At 44.5% G+C, this 17,706-nt stretch overlaps 1 protein-coding gene across 3 annotated transcripts in view; it reads right to left on the minus strand.

Moving 5' to 3' along the window:
- AGL (amylo-alpha-1, 6-glucosidase, 4-alpha-glucanotransferase) overlaps positions 1-17,706 on the minus strand; it is a 58,490-nt gene that overhangs the window by 38,852 nt on the left and 1,932 nt on the right. For all 3 annotated transcript variants that reach the window (XM_066247571.1, XM_066247568.1, XM_066247569.1), the window contains exons 3-7: positions 7,705-7,915; positions 6,642-6,808; positions 5,293-5,496; positions 1,673-1,854; positions 985-1,096 (exon numbers count right to left, since the gene is read on the minus strand). In XM_066247571.1, coding sequence (XP_066103668.1) covers positions 985-1,096; positions 1,673-1,854; positions 5,293-5,496; positions 6,642-6,808; positions 7,705-7,915 — 876 coding nt within the window. The remainder of the gene's footprint in view (positions 1-984; positions 1,097-1,672; positions 1,855-5,292; positions 5,497-6,641; positions 6,809-7,704; positions 7,916-17,706) is intronic.

A 17,706-nucleotide genomic window follows, 5' to 3' on the forward strand; every position in this document is an offset into this window, starting at 1 on the left:
GATTAGTCTGCGGGCCACACAAAATTGTTCAGCGGGCTGCATGCGGCCCGCGGGCCGTGAGTTTGAGACCCCTGTTCTAAGAAGTGGATTTGGGGGGAGAAGAAGTCACACATCCTGGTTATTTATTACATTGTTGCTGCGTTTGGCCTTTTTTCTTTACTGTGAGCACACATTATCGTATAATGTAGCTTATAAATATCAGAGCGAGGGGAAGACAGAGGCCCTTCAGTAAGATAAAATATGAAGGAAAGTGAGTGTCGAACATTCATTCATTCATGGTTTAAGCTCTACACAACTACGAGAACTGAAGCGTGAATCTGACCCCAAACTTCCTGGACCTGGAGTCACAGCGACCTGGAAGGTAGTATTTCCGGTCCTATGCTAGCTCTGGGATCTGAATGAGGAAGGGAAGTCTTTATTTTAAGAGCCAGCAAAGATCCTCACTATTAGACTATCCCACACTCACTACAGAAACATTCTTTACCATCTTTTTAATTTGCCTTCTAAAACCCTAATTTCTCTCTCAGCCTGGTTTCCCCCATGCTCCTTTGTCGGGAACACATGATCAACCTCTTAAAGGTTAGTTACGTCCTTAACTGATGATGCGTGTCTTTATCTTTTGTCACTGGCTAGTGTCTGGCTCAGTCTCTCGAGCGGCTGGGTGGCCGCAATGGGGGACACTCTCCCTTAGTTAAGATTCCTGCTTTCACCGGCAGAAGACTGAATCTCTGCTTCAACGCCTGCTTCGAGCTTCTGAGAGCTAACACAACCTGCTCTACTTACCGCCCCTTCACGCCTGTAACAAGTACATATTTCAGTCATCTCTGCTAACTACCCAAGCACTTCCAAAAGCATCGCTTTATCGTACCTAAACCACACAAATACCATCCAGTAACAAACTGAATTAGGTGTTAACCGAGAGAAAAGAAGAGGCGTAGTAAATTTCTCAAAACGGATAGGAACAGTCCAGCACACGTATTTTACCTTGAGTCAGAAGTCTTCGAAACTGCTCAACTGCTTTGTGAACGTCGACTTGGAAAAATTCCCAGAGTTGGATCTTTGGAAACACATCCTCCCAAATTATTTTTCGAATGCACTGAAAAATTTCAACAGTTAAACAATTAGTATATATTTAAGATCCTTTTTCCCCTAAATATCAGTTAGCATTTTTTTTTTTTTTGTATTTTTCTGAAGCTGGAAATGGGGAGAGACAGTCAGACAGACTCCCGCATGCGCCCGACCGGGATCCACCCGGCACGCCCACCAGGGGCGATGCTCTGCCCACCAGGGGGCGATGCTCTGCCCCTCTGGGGCGTTGCTCTGTCACGACCAGAGCCACTCTAGCGCCTGGGGCAGAGGCCAAGGAGCCATCCCCAGCGCCCGGGCCATCTTTGCTCCAATGGAGCCTCGCTGCGGGAGGGGAAGAGAGAGACAGAGAGGAAGGAGAGGGGGAGGGGTGGAGAAGCAGATGGGCGCTTCTCCTGTGTGCCCTGGCCAGAATCGAACCCAGGACTTCTACACGCCAGGCCGACGCTCTACCACTGAGCCAACCGGCCAGGGCCCAGTTAGCATATTTAAAGGCAGATTGTAAATAACTCAACCACCCATCCCATCAGCACTTTAAAAATTCGGTTACTGTGGGTTAGTGCGGTCCTCCTCCGTACATACTGACATTCATCTGGTGGTCGTTCTCAATCGAGGCGGGCACGCCTCTGTCTCTGTAGTTCCCGTCTGCCACGTCGCAGGAGAAGTGCCACAGTGCTCTGTCTAAGACCCAGGCGGGTTTCAAGTGTGGAGAGTTCACGAGGTTATACGCGCTTTCCGGATGCTCCTGGATCCATTTACTGTTAGTGGCTGAGAGGAAGAAAAAGACACAAAGGGAGATCTCGTAATTAACTGAAGCTAACGGTATCCATGTCGAGTGTAAAGGTGCAATCAAAGGTCACTATCGACCACTTATCTCAGTGGTTTTCAAAGAGTGTGCCAGGGCACACTGGTGCTCCCCAAAGGATTTCCAGGTGCACCCTATGGTATTCCAGAGAAATATGTGCCTGTTGGGGACCAAAAAACCAACAGGGTTTTTGGAGTTTAGATTTTTGGGGTGTGGGGAATTGGCTGTAAGCTGACAGTCTGCCCAACTCCCCCACCTCACTTGTCTGATTGATTAGGTTGCAAAAGGCTGTTAAGCTGTGGTGCTGGATTGTTTACACTACCCCCCATGTTCCCCAGAAAGACTGGAGGCAAATTTCTTCTATCCTTTGTTTGGTGTCAAGTTAAGATGATATGTATGGTAGGGGTTTTGGATTGATGATTAAACATAAGGAATTGCCTCTTGAAGCCTTTTGGATTTCTATAAAAGAATATGTGGCAATATCTAAAAAAGCTTTGAACATTTTACTACAATTTTCAACATCCTATTTATGTGAATTAGGATTTTCTAGCCTCAACACAATTAAGAGTAAAAAGAGAGGAATTCTTCGAGGAAATGAGAGTTTGCCTTTCAAATAGATGCCCCAACATTGAAGAAATCACTAGGACACATCTATGTTTCTCATAAACATAAGAATGAAAAAAGTTAACACATTTGTGCCAGGACCTGCCGAATTTACTAAATCTTACTAAGAATGTATCTATCTATATATAAAAAGACAATTTTTTTTGTTGTTCTTTTATTTTTTAACCCCTCTTTTTTACAAATTCTAAAAAAGCTTAACTCAAAAAATGTAAAATAAAAATGTTTTTTTTTTTTTCTTTTTCTTTTTTTTTTTTTCATTTTTTCTGAAGCTGGAAACAGGGAGAGACAGTCAGACAGACTCCTGCATGCGCCCTACCGGGATCCACCCGGCACGCCCACCAGGGGCGACGCTCTGCCCACCATGGGACGATGCTCTGCCCCTCCGGGGCATCGCTGTGCCACGACCAGAGCCACTCTAGTGCCTGGGGCAGAGGCCACAGAGCCATCCCCAGCGCCCGGGCCATCTTTGCTCCAATGGAGCCTTGGCTGCGGGAGGGGAAGAGAGAGACAGAGAGGAAAGCGCGGCGGAGGGGTGGAGAAGCAAATGGGCGCCTCTCCTGTGTGCCCTGGCCGGGAATCGAACCCGGGTCCTCCGCACGCTAGGCCGACGCTCTACCGCTGAGCCAACCGGCCAGGGCTTAAAAATGTTTTTTAATGTCAGAATAAATTTAATTTTGTCGTATTTATTTTGTTTAATTACCATAAAAGCACGCTTGGACTTTATATTTTTTCTTTAATATTTGACTTAATTATTATAACATATTTCTCAGAAATTTGTACATAGTGTACCTACAATTATTTGTAGGATTTTAAATGTGCCCCAACTTCAAAGAGTTTGAGAACCACTGACTTATCTTCTTATATATCATAGTAGACGTCGGGATGTTATGACACTGTAGTATCAAAAAAAACTTTTAGTTGGGGTATCCCGTCATCCACTTCACCGCCCATTTTTTTTTTTTTTTTTTTTGTCTGTTGTGGGACTTTTTAATTGATAGTAAGTAGGATGCAAGACTGATGTATTAACACCGTGGTGATCACACAGTTACTGTTGTGGTGGGAGTTAAGAAGGGTCGTGGCCTCGGCCAGTTGTGATGGTTGTCCTTGAGTCAACCACATTTTGGAATGCTCCTTCAAAGCCCGAAGGACGTCTTTTCCCGCAAGGCAGGCTTCTGCCCCGACCTGAGTCCTCTGGCCTCCGGGTAGAGCAGAGAGCCACCTGGACGCTCACCCCCGGTTCAGGCTGTCCAGCGTCTGGCTGCTCGGTCTCAGGGCGGGAGAACTGTCCCCTTCCCCACTTCTCTTCTGCTACTTTTAGTCTCCCGAGCAAGAGGGCTCCCTTCTCCGGTCCCATCTAAGCTCTGGGTTCCATCTCTTCCCCTGACTTCAGAACTCAAAAGGTCCTGTGCGCCTTTTCTCCCCACACGCTCACTTCTTCCTGCGTGTTTCTGTGTGTGTGTGTGGGGGGGGTTAGGCGGGGGAAGGAACGGTTCCTTCCTCTGGATCTTGAAATAGGCTTGTCTCTCCCGAAGCTAAGGCTACAAACACTCAGCCTGTCTAAAGAGTTATTTCTCTAACTCCCGCACAGTCTCTTCATATCAGGAATGTCTTGAAAACACAAACTGTGTCTGCTGTTTTCACTTCCTCCCCACACTCTCTGCCACCTGCTGCCTCCGGCCGTCGCCCGAGGTTCCTGCAGCCCTCCCGACCACGAAACCTAGGCTACGTTCTCCTCTTCATCCAGGGCGTCCTCGGCAACGGGTGCCGTTGCTGAGCCGTCCTCCCGTGAGGTACCGACCGCCTCTGCCTTGATTTACGTGCAAACTACGCACATGTTGATTATACATTGAACTAACACTTTAGTTTTCTTTGAAGAAAGAAATGAGGGGTATGATGGAATGTGATTTTTAAATTGAGGGATATCTAAGTGTCATTTGTGTTTTCAATGTGATATAAAGCTGAAAGGAACGGAATAATTCAAATGTAATATTTTTGTCAAAATGAATGGTAGTTGGCCCCGGCTGGTTGGCTCAGTGGTAGAGCGTCGGCCGGTATGTGGAAGTTCCGGGTTTGATTCCTGGTCAAGGCACACAGGAGAAGCGACCATCTGTTTCTCCACTGCTCCCCTTTCTCTCTCTTTCTCTCTCTTCCTCTCCTGCAGCCATTGCTCAAATGATACCGGCACTGAGGATGGCTCCATGGCTTCACCTCAGGTGCTAAAATAGCTTAGTTGCTGAGCAACAGAGCAGTGGCCCCAGATAGGTAGAGCATCACCCCGTTGGTGGCTTGCTGGGTGGATCACAGTTGAGGCGCATGCAGGTGTCTGTCTCTCTGCCTCCCAGCCTGTCACCCTTTCACTTAAAAAAAAAAAATAATGAGGCCCTGGCTGGTTGGCTCAGTGGTAGAGCGTTGGCCTGGCGTGCAGGAGTCCCAGGTTCGATTCCCAGTCAGGGCACACAGGAGAAGTGCCCATCTGCTTCTCCACCCCTCCCCCTCTCCTTCCTCTCTGTCTCTCTCTTCCCCTCCTGCACCCGGGGCTCCATTGGAGCAAAGTTGGCCCGGGCGCTGAGGATGACTCCATGGCCTTTGCTTCAGGCACTAGAATGGCTCTGGTTGCAACAGAGCGACGCCCCAGATGGGCAGAGCATCACCCCCTGGTGGGCATGCCGGGTGCATCCCAGTCGGGCGCATGCGGGAGTCTGTCTGACGGCCTCCCCATTTCCAACTTCAGAAAAATACAAAAAAAAAAAAAAAAAGGTAGTTAATGAAGCTCCTACCAGTGTGGTTGTAGACAACATCAGTGATGCAAAGAATATTCCACTCCTTTTTCAGTTTGTCCACTAACTGTCCAACATCATTCCAAGTACACTTTTTATTAGGTCTTGAAAAGTCAGGGTTTAATTCCAACTGATCAGCAAGGGAGTAGCACGACCTAGATTGTCCAAGGGTCTGCAGCGGGGTGAAATGAATCATGTTGTAACCTGCAACACGAAGAAACAGACAGAGATCATGGCAGAGAAAACACCTCAAGCTACGCAAAGGACAACTTCCTTAAAGGGATCCTCAGCGGGAAGGCAACCATGGCACCTGTACCAGAAAAGGAGTCACAGACTTGGGTTCACGTCTGGACTGTCACACAGGTGACCTCAAGCACGTCCACTTAACTTTTCAGGACATACTGGTGCCTTCACGTACAAGGCAGAGACAATGAGCTGATGTGTTTGAAAATGATCACACACAGTGTGCCTAGTTCCTAGTCGGGGTTCAATGTCTATCTGTTGAATGGATAGCTAGTTACTTGTGGAAAATATACCCTACGCAAGTATATCAGCATGACTTTCTCCTGCTTTTAATGTTTCGCAATACCCGTATTCTGTTTTCGTCATGACAGTGAACTTCTTGTGTCTTTCTTCACACTACATTCAGCTCGAAAGCAGAAGATTAATATGACCTTTTATCTGAGAGTAAAATACACCTTAAGTTCCGCTCTCCCCTTGGCACGAATGGCGGACTTTCGTACAAGCCTTCCACACGGAAGACAGTTATGCAGCACAGTACTTGTGGACTTCAAGTTATATGTAATGATAATACATTTTCCAACACATTTTAATAGGATACTACTAATTTTTATGTCAAAGTCAAGTCTTAGAAAAACAATAATGACCCTACTTTAACACAGAGCTCCTTCGTGTAAGGCGAACCGTATAATTTACCATTTTTATAGGTCAAACATGGCCCAATATCAACAATTTCATATGTCCCATATATTTATATTGCTAATTATACTGAGAAGCAAAATTAGAAGGGGAAGCAAAGCCTTTGCAATCTGTATCAGAGACAACAATTACGTTTTATTTTATTTTTTTATTATTTTATTTATTCATTTTAGAGAGGAGAGAGAAAGGGAGAGAGAGAGACAGAGAGGGAGAGAGAGAGGAGAGAGAGACAGAGAGAGAAGGTGGGGAGGAGCTGGAAGCATCAACTCCCATATGTGCCTTGACCGGGCAAGCCCAGGGTTTCGAACCGGCGACCTCAGCATTTCCAGGTCGACGCTTTTATCCACTGTGCCACCACAGGTCAGGCCACGTTTTATTTTAAAAGAGAAGAGAAGGACAGGGGACACTACCTGACTCCTTGGCAACCCGCAGTCGGCTCTCCCACTCATCGAAGGGTCCCAAGCACTTAGCTAAAAACGTCTGGAGCGTCACACAGTCCAAGGGCAACCGCTGACCGTCAGCCCCGACACGGAGAACAGGGTCCACGACTATGTAGCCCCCGCCGCTCCTCTCGCTCCTGCCGCAGCGAAACCAAAGAAGAGCTTTTCAGTTAGCGGCAGGAGAAGCGAGTCCTCACCTAACAGCCTGACTCTCCGGCCGGAAGTGAACTGTTCCAGTTAATGGCATAGATCTAAGTGAATAAGTTATTTACAAAGTTGCAATAAGACTCAGTGAAAAGCCACATTGTAATCCTTCTCCAATCTTTATATAACAACATAATACGGTAGAGATACGAGGGGTCCTCGGGTTACGACAGCCTCAACATGTGACGTTTTGAGTTTCCAATACTCACTCCCATAAAAACTTAAAGAAATTGAGACGTGAGTGTTTTCCAGCTTACGCTGCTCGCATTGTTCCTTACGGATTATGTGGGTAAACTAGTCTGGCTGCGTGCGGTGGAAGAATTCACAGTAATGCGGCGTATGAGTGAGGGTGCTGGCGTCCCCAGTACGCTTACCTACCTCATCTTGGACTGTTAAAAGCGCAAGTGTTGCGTTTGTGTAGGGTGTGTTTCAACTTACACCAAAATTCGGGTAATGTCACTGTCGTAGGAACAGAGCTGTGTCGTAACTGGAGGACCCCCTGTATAATGTCCAATAATGTTGCTTTAGGAAAAATAAGTGTACTAAAACCTGTCAGTAGTAACAAGGCACTTAAGTAAACAGCACCCCCTTATCAGGTTGTGTGAAAAGACTCAAGTATTTAAGCTGTTACTAAAGAACTAATAATGATCCTTTGAATCTGCAATGAGCCTTCTAATCACTTCCTAGAACCATAATCTGTTTGCATCTCAAGACATTCCTACAAAAACTGCAGCACCGTGGTGAATACAGTAATGTTTTACACGGTGGATACATTTGAATTATGGAGTAAATTAAGTTCTTTTTTACCCGTTCAGAACTCCCGACTTACCCCTGGAGGAAGTAATACTGAAACGACCCGGCCTGCTGAAGGTGAAGTTTACAGAATTTGTCAGAATCATCTTCTCTTTCTGACGGGTTTTCCCATTCCAGGGAACGGAATTTCCCCCGATTAAATGCTTCTCCAGGAAATGGGTAATTCGTGTGCACAGTGACTGCTTTTCCCTGTAAGGTTGGGCCCAACCGGAACTGCAGTTCAAACCCTAAACAAAAACCACATTTTGATACACTTACTATAAGACTTAAATTATGTAACCACGTCAAAAAAAAATGTAGATGTTTTAGGTAAAGTATTACAGAAACTATGATTTCTCAACTATGTTTAAAATAACCCCAAATGCGTAATGCTGTGTTTGGAACTCTACTTTGCCTTCCACGTGAGCTGAGCTTTCTATCTGAACGTATAGTACATGTCACAGGACCGTCTGCTCTATGCTCTCCCTGTCTGTCCTCTTCTGGAAATGAGTTCCTACCTGCATGCCTCACTGCGATGTGCCAGTTCTTACGTGACCCCAGTTCACACCACCCCCTCCACCCCTCCCACCCCAACCCCGACCCCTGCACTCACTGCCCGGCGGTGGCCATCTAACCAGAGACCTTCACTGGTACCTTTCAAACTGCAGCACAGAAGCCAGTTTCTCGGTGGTGTCCCAGTGGGTGACAGTACGTAAAACTTGGGAGGTGTCACGGGACAACTGTCTCACCACACAGAGAAAGCCAACTTTCCCTGAGAGAAGCCAAGTTCTAAAGAGGCTGGTGTCTATTGGGAGTTCTAGGGGCATCTGGCCCCCTGACCCCAGTTGTCCCTGTTACCTGCTCAGAACCAGAGTTGTGGGGACAAAGGATCAGCAAGGGGCTGGTGGGGGATGGGGACGGGGGGGGGGGCCTCGATTCGCAGCGTCGGCTGACCTCCCGGTATGAACAGGCTCACCATGGTCCACCTTACGCTACCAATACGACAGCGCTGAACTGGGAATATGCAGTCAGCCCACACGAGCCAGGCAGGCGACTCGAGCCCTCCACCACCTGTCGCCCCCTCTCTGTGGTCTGGTGATTCCAGCCTTTCCAGGCATTCTGAGAGCCAACCATTCTCACTTTTGCACAAGTCAGGCTCTTTCTGTTAAAATACATCTGAGACTTCCATACTACACTACAAGTATTTTGCCAAAGAGGTAAAACAAACAAACAAAAAACCAGCCCTGGCTGGTTAGCTCAGTGGTAGAGCATCGGCCTGGCGTGTGGGAGTCCCAGGTTCGATTCCCAGCCAGGGCACACAGGGGAAGTGCCCATCTGCTTCTCCACCCCTCCCCCTTTCCTTTCTCTCTGTCTCTCTCTTCCCCACCCGCAGCCAAGGCTCCACTGGAGCAAAAGATGGCCCGGGCACTGAGGATGGCTCCATGGTCTCTGCCTCAGGCACTAGAATGGCTCTGGTTGCGATGGAGCAACACCCCAGATGGGCAGAGCATCGCCCCCTGGTGGGCGTGCCGGGTGGATACCGGTCGGGCGCATGCGGGAGTCTGTCTGCCACCGCCCACTTCTCACTTTGAAAAAATACAAACAAAAACAAAAAACCATATTGCAGTTGTAACTTGACTGTAAAAGAAACATTTTGGTTGGCTCAAGCGCAGACTTTAAACCTTGACTGTAATTACCAGAATGTAAAAGCTTGCACTGAAGTCTATTAGAAATATAAGGTATATAAATTTTAAACATGGATGGAACACTTCAATTAATGAGCAATAATAACAGAGGCAAGCAGGAAAATTTAGCTTTGCGGCTTATAATATTTACACCTAAAGAACTTTTTGAGAAGAAAGAGGCATACTAATATTTACACTTTGAATGATCAATTTATTAGACATCCAACAAAGTAATAAAAAGATTATGTGCTGAGCACACACCATGTAACAGGACAAGACAGACACTGTGTTCTGCCCCGAGGAGCCTGCGTTCTAAAGGGGGAGGAGCCACTGAGCACTGAGCACTGAGCACTGAGCACAGCAGACAAGTACGAAAGAACAGTACGCTGGGGAAGGGGAAGTGCTAGAGAAACAAGGAAAAGCCAGAGCAGTGGCGGGAAAACAGGGGAAGGAGAGGAGGGGAGGGGGGCAGGGGTATAGGAGGAGGGAAGGAGGGGAAGAGGGGAAGAGAGGAGGAGGGGAGAAGGGAGGAGGGGAGAGAGAGAGGGAAGGAAGGGAGGAGGGGAAGAGAGGAAGAGAGGAGAGGGGAGGAGGGAAGGAGGGGAAGAGGGGAAGAGAGGAGGAGGGGAGAGGGGAGGAGGGGAGGGGGAAGAGGGGAAGAGAGGAGGAGGGGAGAGGGGAGGAGGGGGGAGAGAGGGAAGGAAGGGAGGAAGGGAAGAGGGGAAGAAGGGAGGAGAAGAGGGGGAGGGGGGAGAAGAGGAGGAGGAGTGGGGGAGGAGGGGAGAGAGAGAGGGAAGGAAGGGAGGAGGGGAAGAGGGGAAGAAGGGAGGAGGAGTGGGGGAGGAGGGGAGGAGAGGAAGAGGGGAGAGGGGAGGAGGGGAGGAGGAGGAAGGGAGGAGGGGGAAGGGGATGGAAGGTGGAAAGGAAGGGAGAAGGGGAGGAGGGGAGAAAGAGGGAAGGAGGGGAGGGGGAGGAGGGGAGAGGAAAAAGGAAGGAGGGGAGGTGGGGAGGAAGGGAGGAGGGGAGGAGGGAGGAGGGGAGGAGAGAGGAGGGGAAGAGAGAGGAGGGGAGGAGGGACATGGGAGGAGGTGAGGAGGGGAGGTGGGGATGAGGGGGAAGGGGAAGGGAGGTGGAAAGGAAGGGAGAAGGGGAGGAGGGGCAGTGGGGATGAGGGGAAAGGGGAGGGGAGGTGGAGAGGAAGGGAGGAGGGGGAGGTGCAAAGGTGGGGAGATAGGGAGGGAGGTAGATGGAGTATTGAGCAGCTCATGTTCATGAGGAAAATAGTGAGAAATAATAGTGCTTGTTTTCACCAAGTGGACTGAAAAACCTTATAATTCATGAGGCACAAGGGTAGAAAGTTCAAAAGGATCTTGCTTCAGTAGTGGGGGCATAGTTCTATACTGGCTTCGCAAATCATAAGAGTAAAATTCAAAAGGATTAAAATATTTCCAAGTAACTTCATCTAATTCCTTAACAAAGACCAAGAACATGTATAAGAATCCCAAATTACCCAGCATCCAACAAGGTAAAATTCACAATGTCTGGCATCCATAACAAAGATTATGAGACATACAGAGAAGTGGAAAAACACAACCCAAACCAGGAGGCTAAATCAGTCAGTGAAAGCTGACCCAGCAATGACACAGATGTTGAACTAGCAGATAAGGAAGGCCATCTATTATCCTAACTTGTAACCCAAATGTTCAAAAGTTAAGACACGAGGAATTTAAAAAACAAAAAAAGATCCACATCAAACTTTTAGAGATAAAACTACAATGTCTGAGATGAAAAATACCTAAGGTGAAATTAATGGACAATGAGACATGGCAGAAAAAAAAGTTAGTGGTTTTAAGGCACAAGACTAGAAACTATGCAAAATTGAACAAAGACAGAAAAAAAGAATCTAAGAAAATTGAAAGAGCATTAGTGACCTGTGGGACAATTCCAGTGGCCTAATATATAAGTAATTAAGAGTCCTCAAAGTAAAGGAGAGAGAAGGGGGCATAAATTATTTGAAGACCTGGGTTGGGTTGGCCTGTGGTGGTGCAGTGCATAGAGCATCAACCTGTAATGCTAAGGTCGCTGGTTTGAAACCCTGGGATTACTCAGTCAAGGTGCAGATGACAAGCAACGAGCAAGCAACGAACAAGTAAAGTGAAGCAACTATACTTCTTGCTTCCTCCCCTCTCCTCTCTCTGTAAAATCAATAAATAAAATCTTTAAAATAATAAAAAATAGGTTTAGAAATTTCCCTATTTGATGAAAACAATAAACTTACTGATTCAAGAACTTCAACAACACCCTCCCCCCAAAAAAAACAAGAAACGTGAAGAACTCCAAGGAATATCCAAATCAGACTGCTCAAAACCAATGACAAAGAGAATATCTTACAAGTAGGCAGGGTTGGGGGGGGGCAGAGGGGGCACAGTGTGTACAGAAAAAAGAAAAAGAAAAAGAGGACAGCAGATGTTTCCTGGGAAACACTGCAAACAAGAAGAAAGTGGAACATCTTCAAAAGCACTGAGACTAGAAATGGAAGCCCAGAATTTTATACCCGGTGAAAATATCTTTCCAATACAAAGGTGCTGAGAGCCAGGCTTCCACTATTAAAGATGTTACAAATCAGTAAGGGGAGTAAGTTACAATGAACCCTGTTGCAGTGGATATAAATCAGAGATATCGGGTGAACCGCTATTTATTTATATATAAAGAACATCAGTTTGGCTCAAGGTGAATCCTGAAATAGGGGACACGTATATATGTTTTGGTCGTGTCTAACATTGGTCTTTGGTAGGAGTAAGCCCTCCCCTACAGTGCTCTTTGACAGATGGTCGATGATACACCACAATATAAGATATTCTTTGTGGACCAAAGGCTGCAGTGAAAGACATTAAGAGAATGCTACACTCTTCCAATTCACTCTAATCCAATTAAATAGTTCTGTAATCGCCTAGAGAAATAGCACGGTCTCTTCTGCACATTGCAATGTGGATAATATGAAGGAATGGAAGTTCTAGATATTCCTGGGAAAAGTTACAATCTAGTGCTAAGTACTGGTAATCATATTCCTAGGTTGGATTAAGATGTGGCTAACCATGTATTCATGGTAAATGGCTTTAGCAAGAAAGAGATACTCCAAATGGAGTAATTAAGTAACTGCAAAATTCCAGGGACTCATTTTTATTTCTCACGCTGTGCAGTGAAACTAATAATTTCTTTTCCAAGAAGTTACACAAATTTTTCTATAAAGCTATTCGGCATAAATACAGTAAGAGTGTTAATAAGGTTTATATTTTGACCCAATAATTTTATATAGACATATATGTACTTTCTGAGAAATTAATCAGCGATGTAAACATAGATTTGTATATAAGGATGTTTATCACACCTTCATTTATAGTTAAATAAACTGAAACAAACTAAATATCTAATGATTGGGAATGAGCAAATTAACTTGCAAATTATGGTAGCCTGTAAACTGGGCTATTATAAAGGTATTATAAATCATGTTATCAAAAAGGCATTATATAATATGGCTACTTTTATATTGTTTTGTTACATTTTTATGCATCTGTATACATCTTTTAAAATCCTTTCTGGAAAAAGTATAACTAACATGTGGCAGTCTTCAGGGAGGTGGAATTCATACACTATAATACTATAAGCAGGTTTCAAAGTTCTCTAGATGGTATAAACCCAATTTTGTTTTGAAACAAAATGCATAAAAAAAGAACTTTTATACAATGCTAGGATTTTCTGGTTGGGGAAACATCATTTTAAAATTAGAGCTACAATTAATGAAGACATAGATTGAGAAATAATTGTCTGAAGAATTAAAATCTAAAGTGACTATGAGAATCCTAACTATCTACATCTCTGCAAGAATGATTAAACTCATTACAGGAGAAATGGTGTCATTTTGAACAAGTACAAACATCAGACATTAGCTGTCTGAGCGTATTTAAACAACCTGTCCCTGCTGAGTTTATGCAAATATTTTTTATAGTTACACAAGGGTTTAGGGTACAAAGGTTAAAACATCTAAATACTCTATAACAGTATTTGGATCAGTGGTCTATCTTCAGAAAAGAAGTGACAAGCATTCTCTAAATATGAATATTTTTCATGTAATAGACATGTATGCTGATTCCATAGATTATGTAAATTATGAAACAAAAATAATGGTAAGATGTCCATAAAATAAAGAATATTTTAAATTACTAACTTCATGTATTAATGAATGGAAAAATCTTTTAGCTCTTACCAAAAATTAATAATGATAATATCTGTCTGTGAGAAGAATGTGATTAAATAAATTTCATTAATGTTAAACATCTTGTGACAAAGTAAAAGACTCCAAATTCTGCTTATTTTGATTCTTGGTATAACGGCCTCGGATTTGAAAAAACAGCACCTAAAGATACCAAATCAAATGGAAGAAGTTCTCGATGGCTGTGTTTACTAAGCCAGGACACGAACTTTTCGATCGCACTCACCAATTATGTAAAGGTTTTTGTTGAAATGTGCTAGGAAATACATTTTTTCCCCTGACATCCATCCATTGTTTTTGCAAGCTAATCAGAAGATATCCCATATTTATATATTAGACAGATGATTTGAAAGCATCCGAAAGCCTTTGTTCGGAAGATTTTTAAACAGAGTAGAAAATTTCATTTTCAACTTTTTAAAGTGGAAAGCCATTCCTTTATAAGGGTGAAACCGCACGAGAGAAGTGTGACCGATCTACGTGTTCAAGCTGTCCTCACGACATAGCCCGGGCCAGCACACGACACCCACCCCGCCACCTGTTTCTGCAGTGTTACTGGGACAGGGCCACCCCTGCCCCTTTATGGACATGTGGCCTGTGGCTGACTTCACCGTACAGCGGCAGAGCTGAGTGGCGGAAGCAGCAAGGATACGGGCTGCAAAGCTGCAAATATGGGCTCTTTGAACCCTTACAGGAAAGAAAAAAAGTGCTGAATTATTCTCTCTAGTATCAATTTCCATCAAAAAGCAGTTAAGTTCCTCATGTTTACCTCAGAGTTAAATTGTGTTTATTTTTTCTGAAAATACTTTTCTAGGTATCATACTATTGAAAACTACCTGTCAGCCCTGGCCGGTTGGGTCAGGGGTGGAGCGTCGACTGGCATATGGAAGTCCTGGGTTTGATTCTGGGTCAGGGCACACTGGAGAAGTAACCATCTGCTCCTTTTCCCCTCCCCCCCTTCTCTCTCTCTCTCTCTTCCCCTCCCGCAGCCATGGCTTGATTGATTTGAGTGCAGTAGGTCCAGGTACTGAAGATGGTTCTGTGGAGCCTCTACCTCAGGCACTATAAATAGCTCAGTTGTGAGCATGGTCCCAGATGGGCAGAGCATCGGTCCCACACAAGTGTCGCCTTGTGGACCCTGGTCAGGGCGCATGCAGGAGTCTGTCTCTCTTTTTCCCTCCTCTCACTTAAAAAAAAAAGAAAAGAAAAGAAAGAAAGCTACAAGTCATTCCTGAAAAGCAGAGATCTCAGACAGCAAAGTTCAAACACTTCCTAACTCCTCTCTAAGGGTGACAACCCCTCACGGTCAAGTGGCATTTACAGTTACACCACCCTAAATTAAACAACACATAGCCTTCACAACACAAAGTTTTCTATCTTTGCTACAAAAAGACCCTACCGCTGGAGATAATGTAACTAGTGTCTCTACTTAACCTGGCTTAGGTACAGTATAATTAACTCATGGCCACACACTGCAGGCAAACCAGTGACAGAGTGACGGTTCGCCTCTTCTACAGCTAACAACCTCTCTTCCGCCCCCAGAACACGTCGTTTTGTGTATAACTCACCTGAACTACAAACGGAAATTATCAATGTCAATTCATATATCGGCAAAATTGAATTAATTTTTTTAAAAACAAATATAGCTAGGTAGGTGGGTAGAGAGAGAAAGGAAGAAAAATAAAAGAAAGACAAATCCTATAGTTTCTTTCTATATTCCAATAGATAGGTCAGTGCACCCCTTCAAAGGTACATAGCCACTCTGCGGACTCTAACCCCAGCTCCTTAATCTAAAATTTTTATATACAGTAAATGAAACATTAGAGTGCCTGGAGTATGTCAGGTCCCATAATTAATCGCACGGTATGCTAAAATTAGGTCATAGCGGTACATGGTGTGACTATCTTGTTCCTCAGAGTAACCACCCTTCTGTGGACAAGTAGCCAGATGACGGGTAAACTATTACTGTCAACTAAGTTTTCTATCTTGTTCCCTCCACTCCAGCTAAACAGTCTCGAGCTCCTAACCAAGGAACCTTTATAAATAGTTTCTTTGCAGAAAGTAAAGACTAAAATGTGACCAACCTATATAGAGGATGGGAGGGGATACTGATTTTGTTCATTACTCCGCCACTGCTGAGACAGGAAAGAGAGGCAAAGGCTACGATTTGGCTAGAAAACATCATTATTTGGTCTTGTACTTGCTCAATTAGAGGACTCTACAGAGATACCAGCCTTAAAAATGTGGAGGAATCCTTTTTTTTAGGAAAAAAAGTAAAAAGGAAAGAAAAATAAAGGAAGGCTTGGTGACCAATTAAATATAAAGAAATCAAAAATTGCCAGTTTTTTTTTTTCCAGATCTTATTGGTCGCCAAGGCTTATGAATTTTAAAATGTTTCATACTCTGTCCTTTCTTTTTCAACTCTGCTGCAGTGAAACTCTTCTCTTTAACTGGGCGTGGTTTTAAAATAGCCTTCTCAATGACTTCTCATGCCCACCACCCCTCTCTCCATTTTCCACTCTACAATTATCTTTTAAAATAATATGATCACATCATACCTGTACACAAACCCTGAATATGTTCCCGTTTGTATCATTTGGACGAATTTACTGGTTTTAACTAAAGTTAGAGTCAACCACGTCATTCTTCGTTTATAAACCCTTCCTAGTCCCCTCCTCAAACAGCTTGGCTGAATTTACAATTTTTTGCTAGCTTAAACTGGTGGTTGAACAATCAATGAGCAGGGACTTATGAACTTCTGTCTATTTCACTGGGTTTTCTAACACTGTCCCTATCCTCAGATCCTAAACTCTAGTCAGATACTCTGAGTCTAACAAGCTTTCAGACATTGCTACATTGTGTCTAACAAGCTTTTAGTCATTGCTACATTGTTCAGCACAGAAGTCTCCTGTATCCTTTGTATAATGTGAAGTCAAAGAAAGCAGTGCCAAAAAATTAGGGTAAGACTTCAAGGAGGAGATGGAATTCCAACCAAAAGTTGAGAGGCAGGCAACCCACAGAATGATAGTAGAGGGATGTAACAGATGGAGAGGAATCTAAGAGTGGAAGTGTAAGGACAAGCATGAGAAAAGCTCCCGGGGAGAGGATTAACAATGAAACTAGTAAAGATGTAGGACACTAATCGGGGGAACAATGAGATAGGATCTTGGCTAGGGAAGGCGGGTCCCATTACAGAACATCTTGGAAGCCAGAGAGAGGTGTTTAAATTTGACTTTATGGACACCAGTTAATAAAAAGGGAAGGGATGGCCTAAGGAGAGTAATCTAACACGCATATTCAGGCACGTGGAAGAGACATCGACAGGCAGGTCAAGACATTTGGAAAGAAATGATAGCACTTATAAGAGATTCCAGTTAAAGAAATCATCAAAGAAGACTACAAAGTTTCTAGCTGTGGAGACTATGAAAATGGAAACATCACTAAAATCAACAGGGAACCTGGGAGATAAATACGGTGTGAGAATGGGGAAGAGATGGTTGTGGACATGTGAGTTAAGCACATCCCCGTCCAGTTATCCTAAGGCTATTCTGTAGCTTAACCCTGGGATGAAGCCAAGAATCTAGGGCAAGAATAGATAGGTATAGTGATCCATCAACACCTCATATCTATTTGGGAATTGGAATTCATATATTATTAATTTTAAAAAAAGATTTTATTTATACATTTTAGAGAAGAGAGAGAGAGAAAGAGAAAAGGGGGGAGGAGCAGGAAGCATCAACTCCCATATGCGCCTTGACCAAGCAAGCTCGGGGTTTGAAACCGGTGACCTCAGCATTCCAGGCCGACCCTTTATCCACTGCGCCACCACAGGTCAGGCATATGTTATCAATTTTGAGCCTCCACTCCCAGTCAGGTAGAAGAGCAGAAATCAATACTTTCATTTCACAAATGAAGAAACCACTGTTCAGAACGAGTGTGACTTGCCCACTGTCAAACAATTCGTGAGCGGCAAAGCCAAGAAAATTCTAGTTTCCTGCTCTGGCCACTTAGACTCGCCAGCCTCCGAGAGGCAGCCAGAGCTCGCACGGCCCTTGTCGCAAAGGGAGTCCTCATCCCGGAGGCAACA

Source organism: Saccopteryx bilineata, chromosome 11, assembly GCF_036850765.1.
Source record: "Saccopteryx bilineata isolate mSacBil1 chromosome 11, mSacBil1_pri_phased_curated, whole genome shotgun sequence".
Taxonomy (NCBI): domain Eukaryota; kingdom Metazoa; phylum Chordata; class Mammalia; order Chiroptera; family Emballonuridae; genus Saccopteryx; species Saccopteryx bilineata.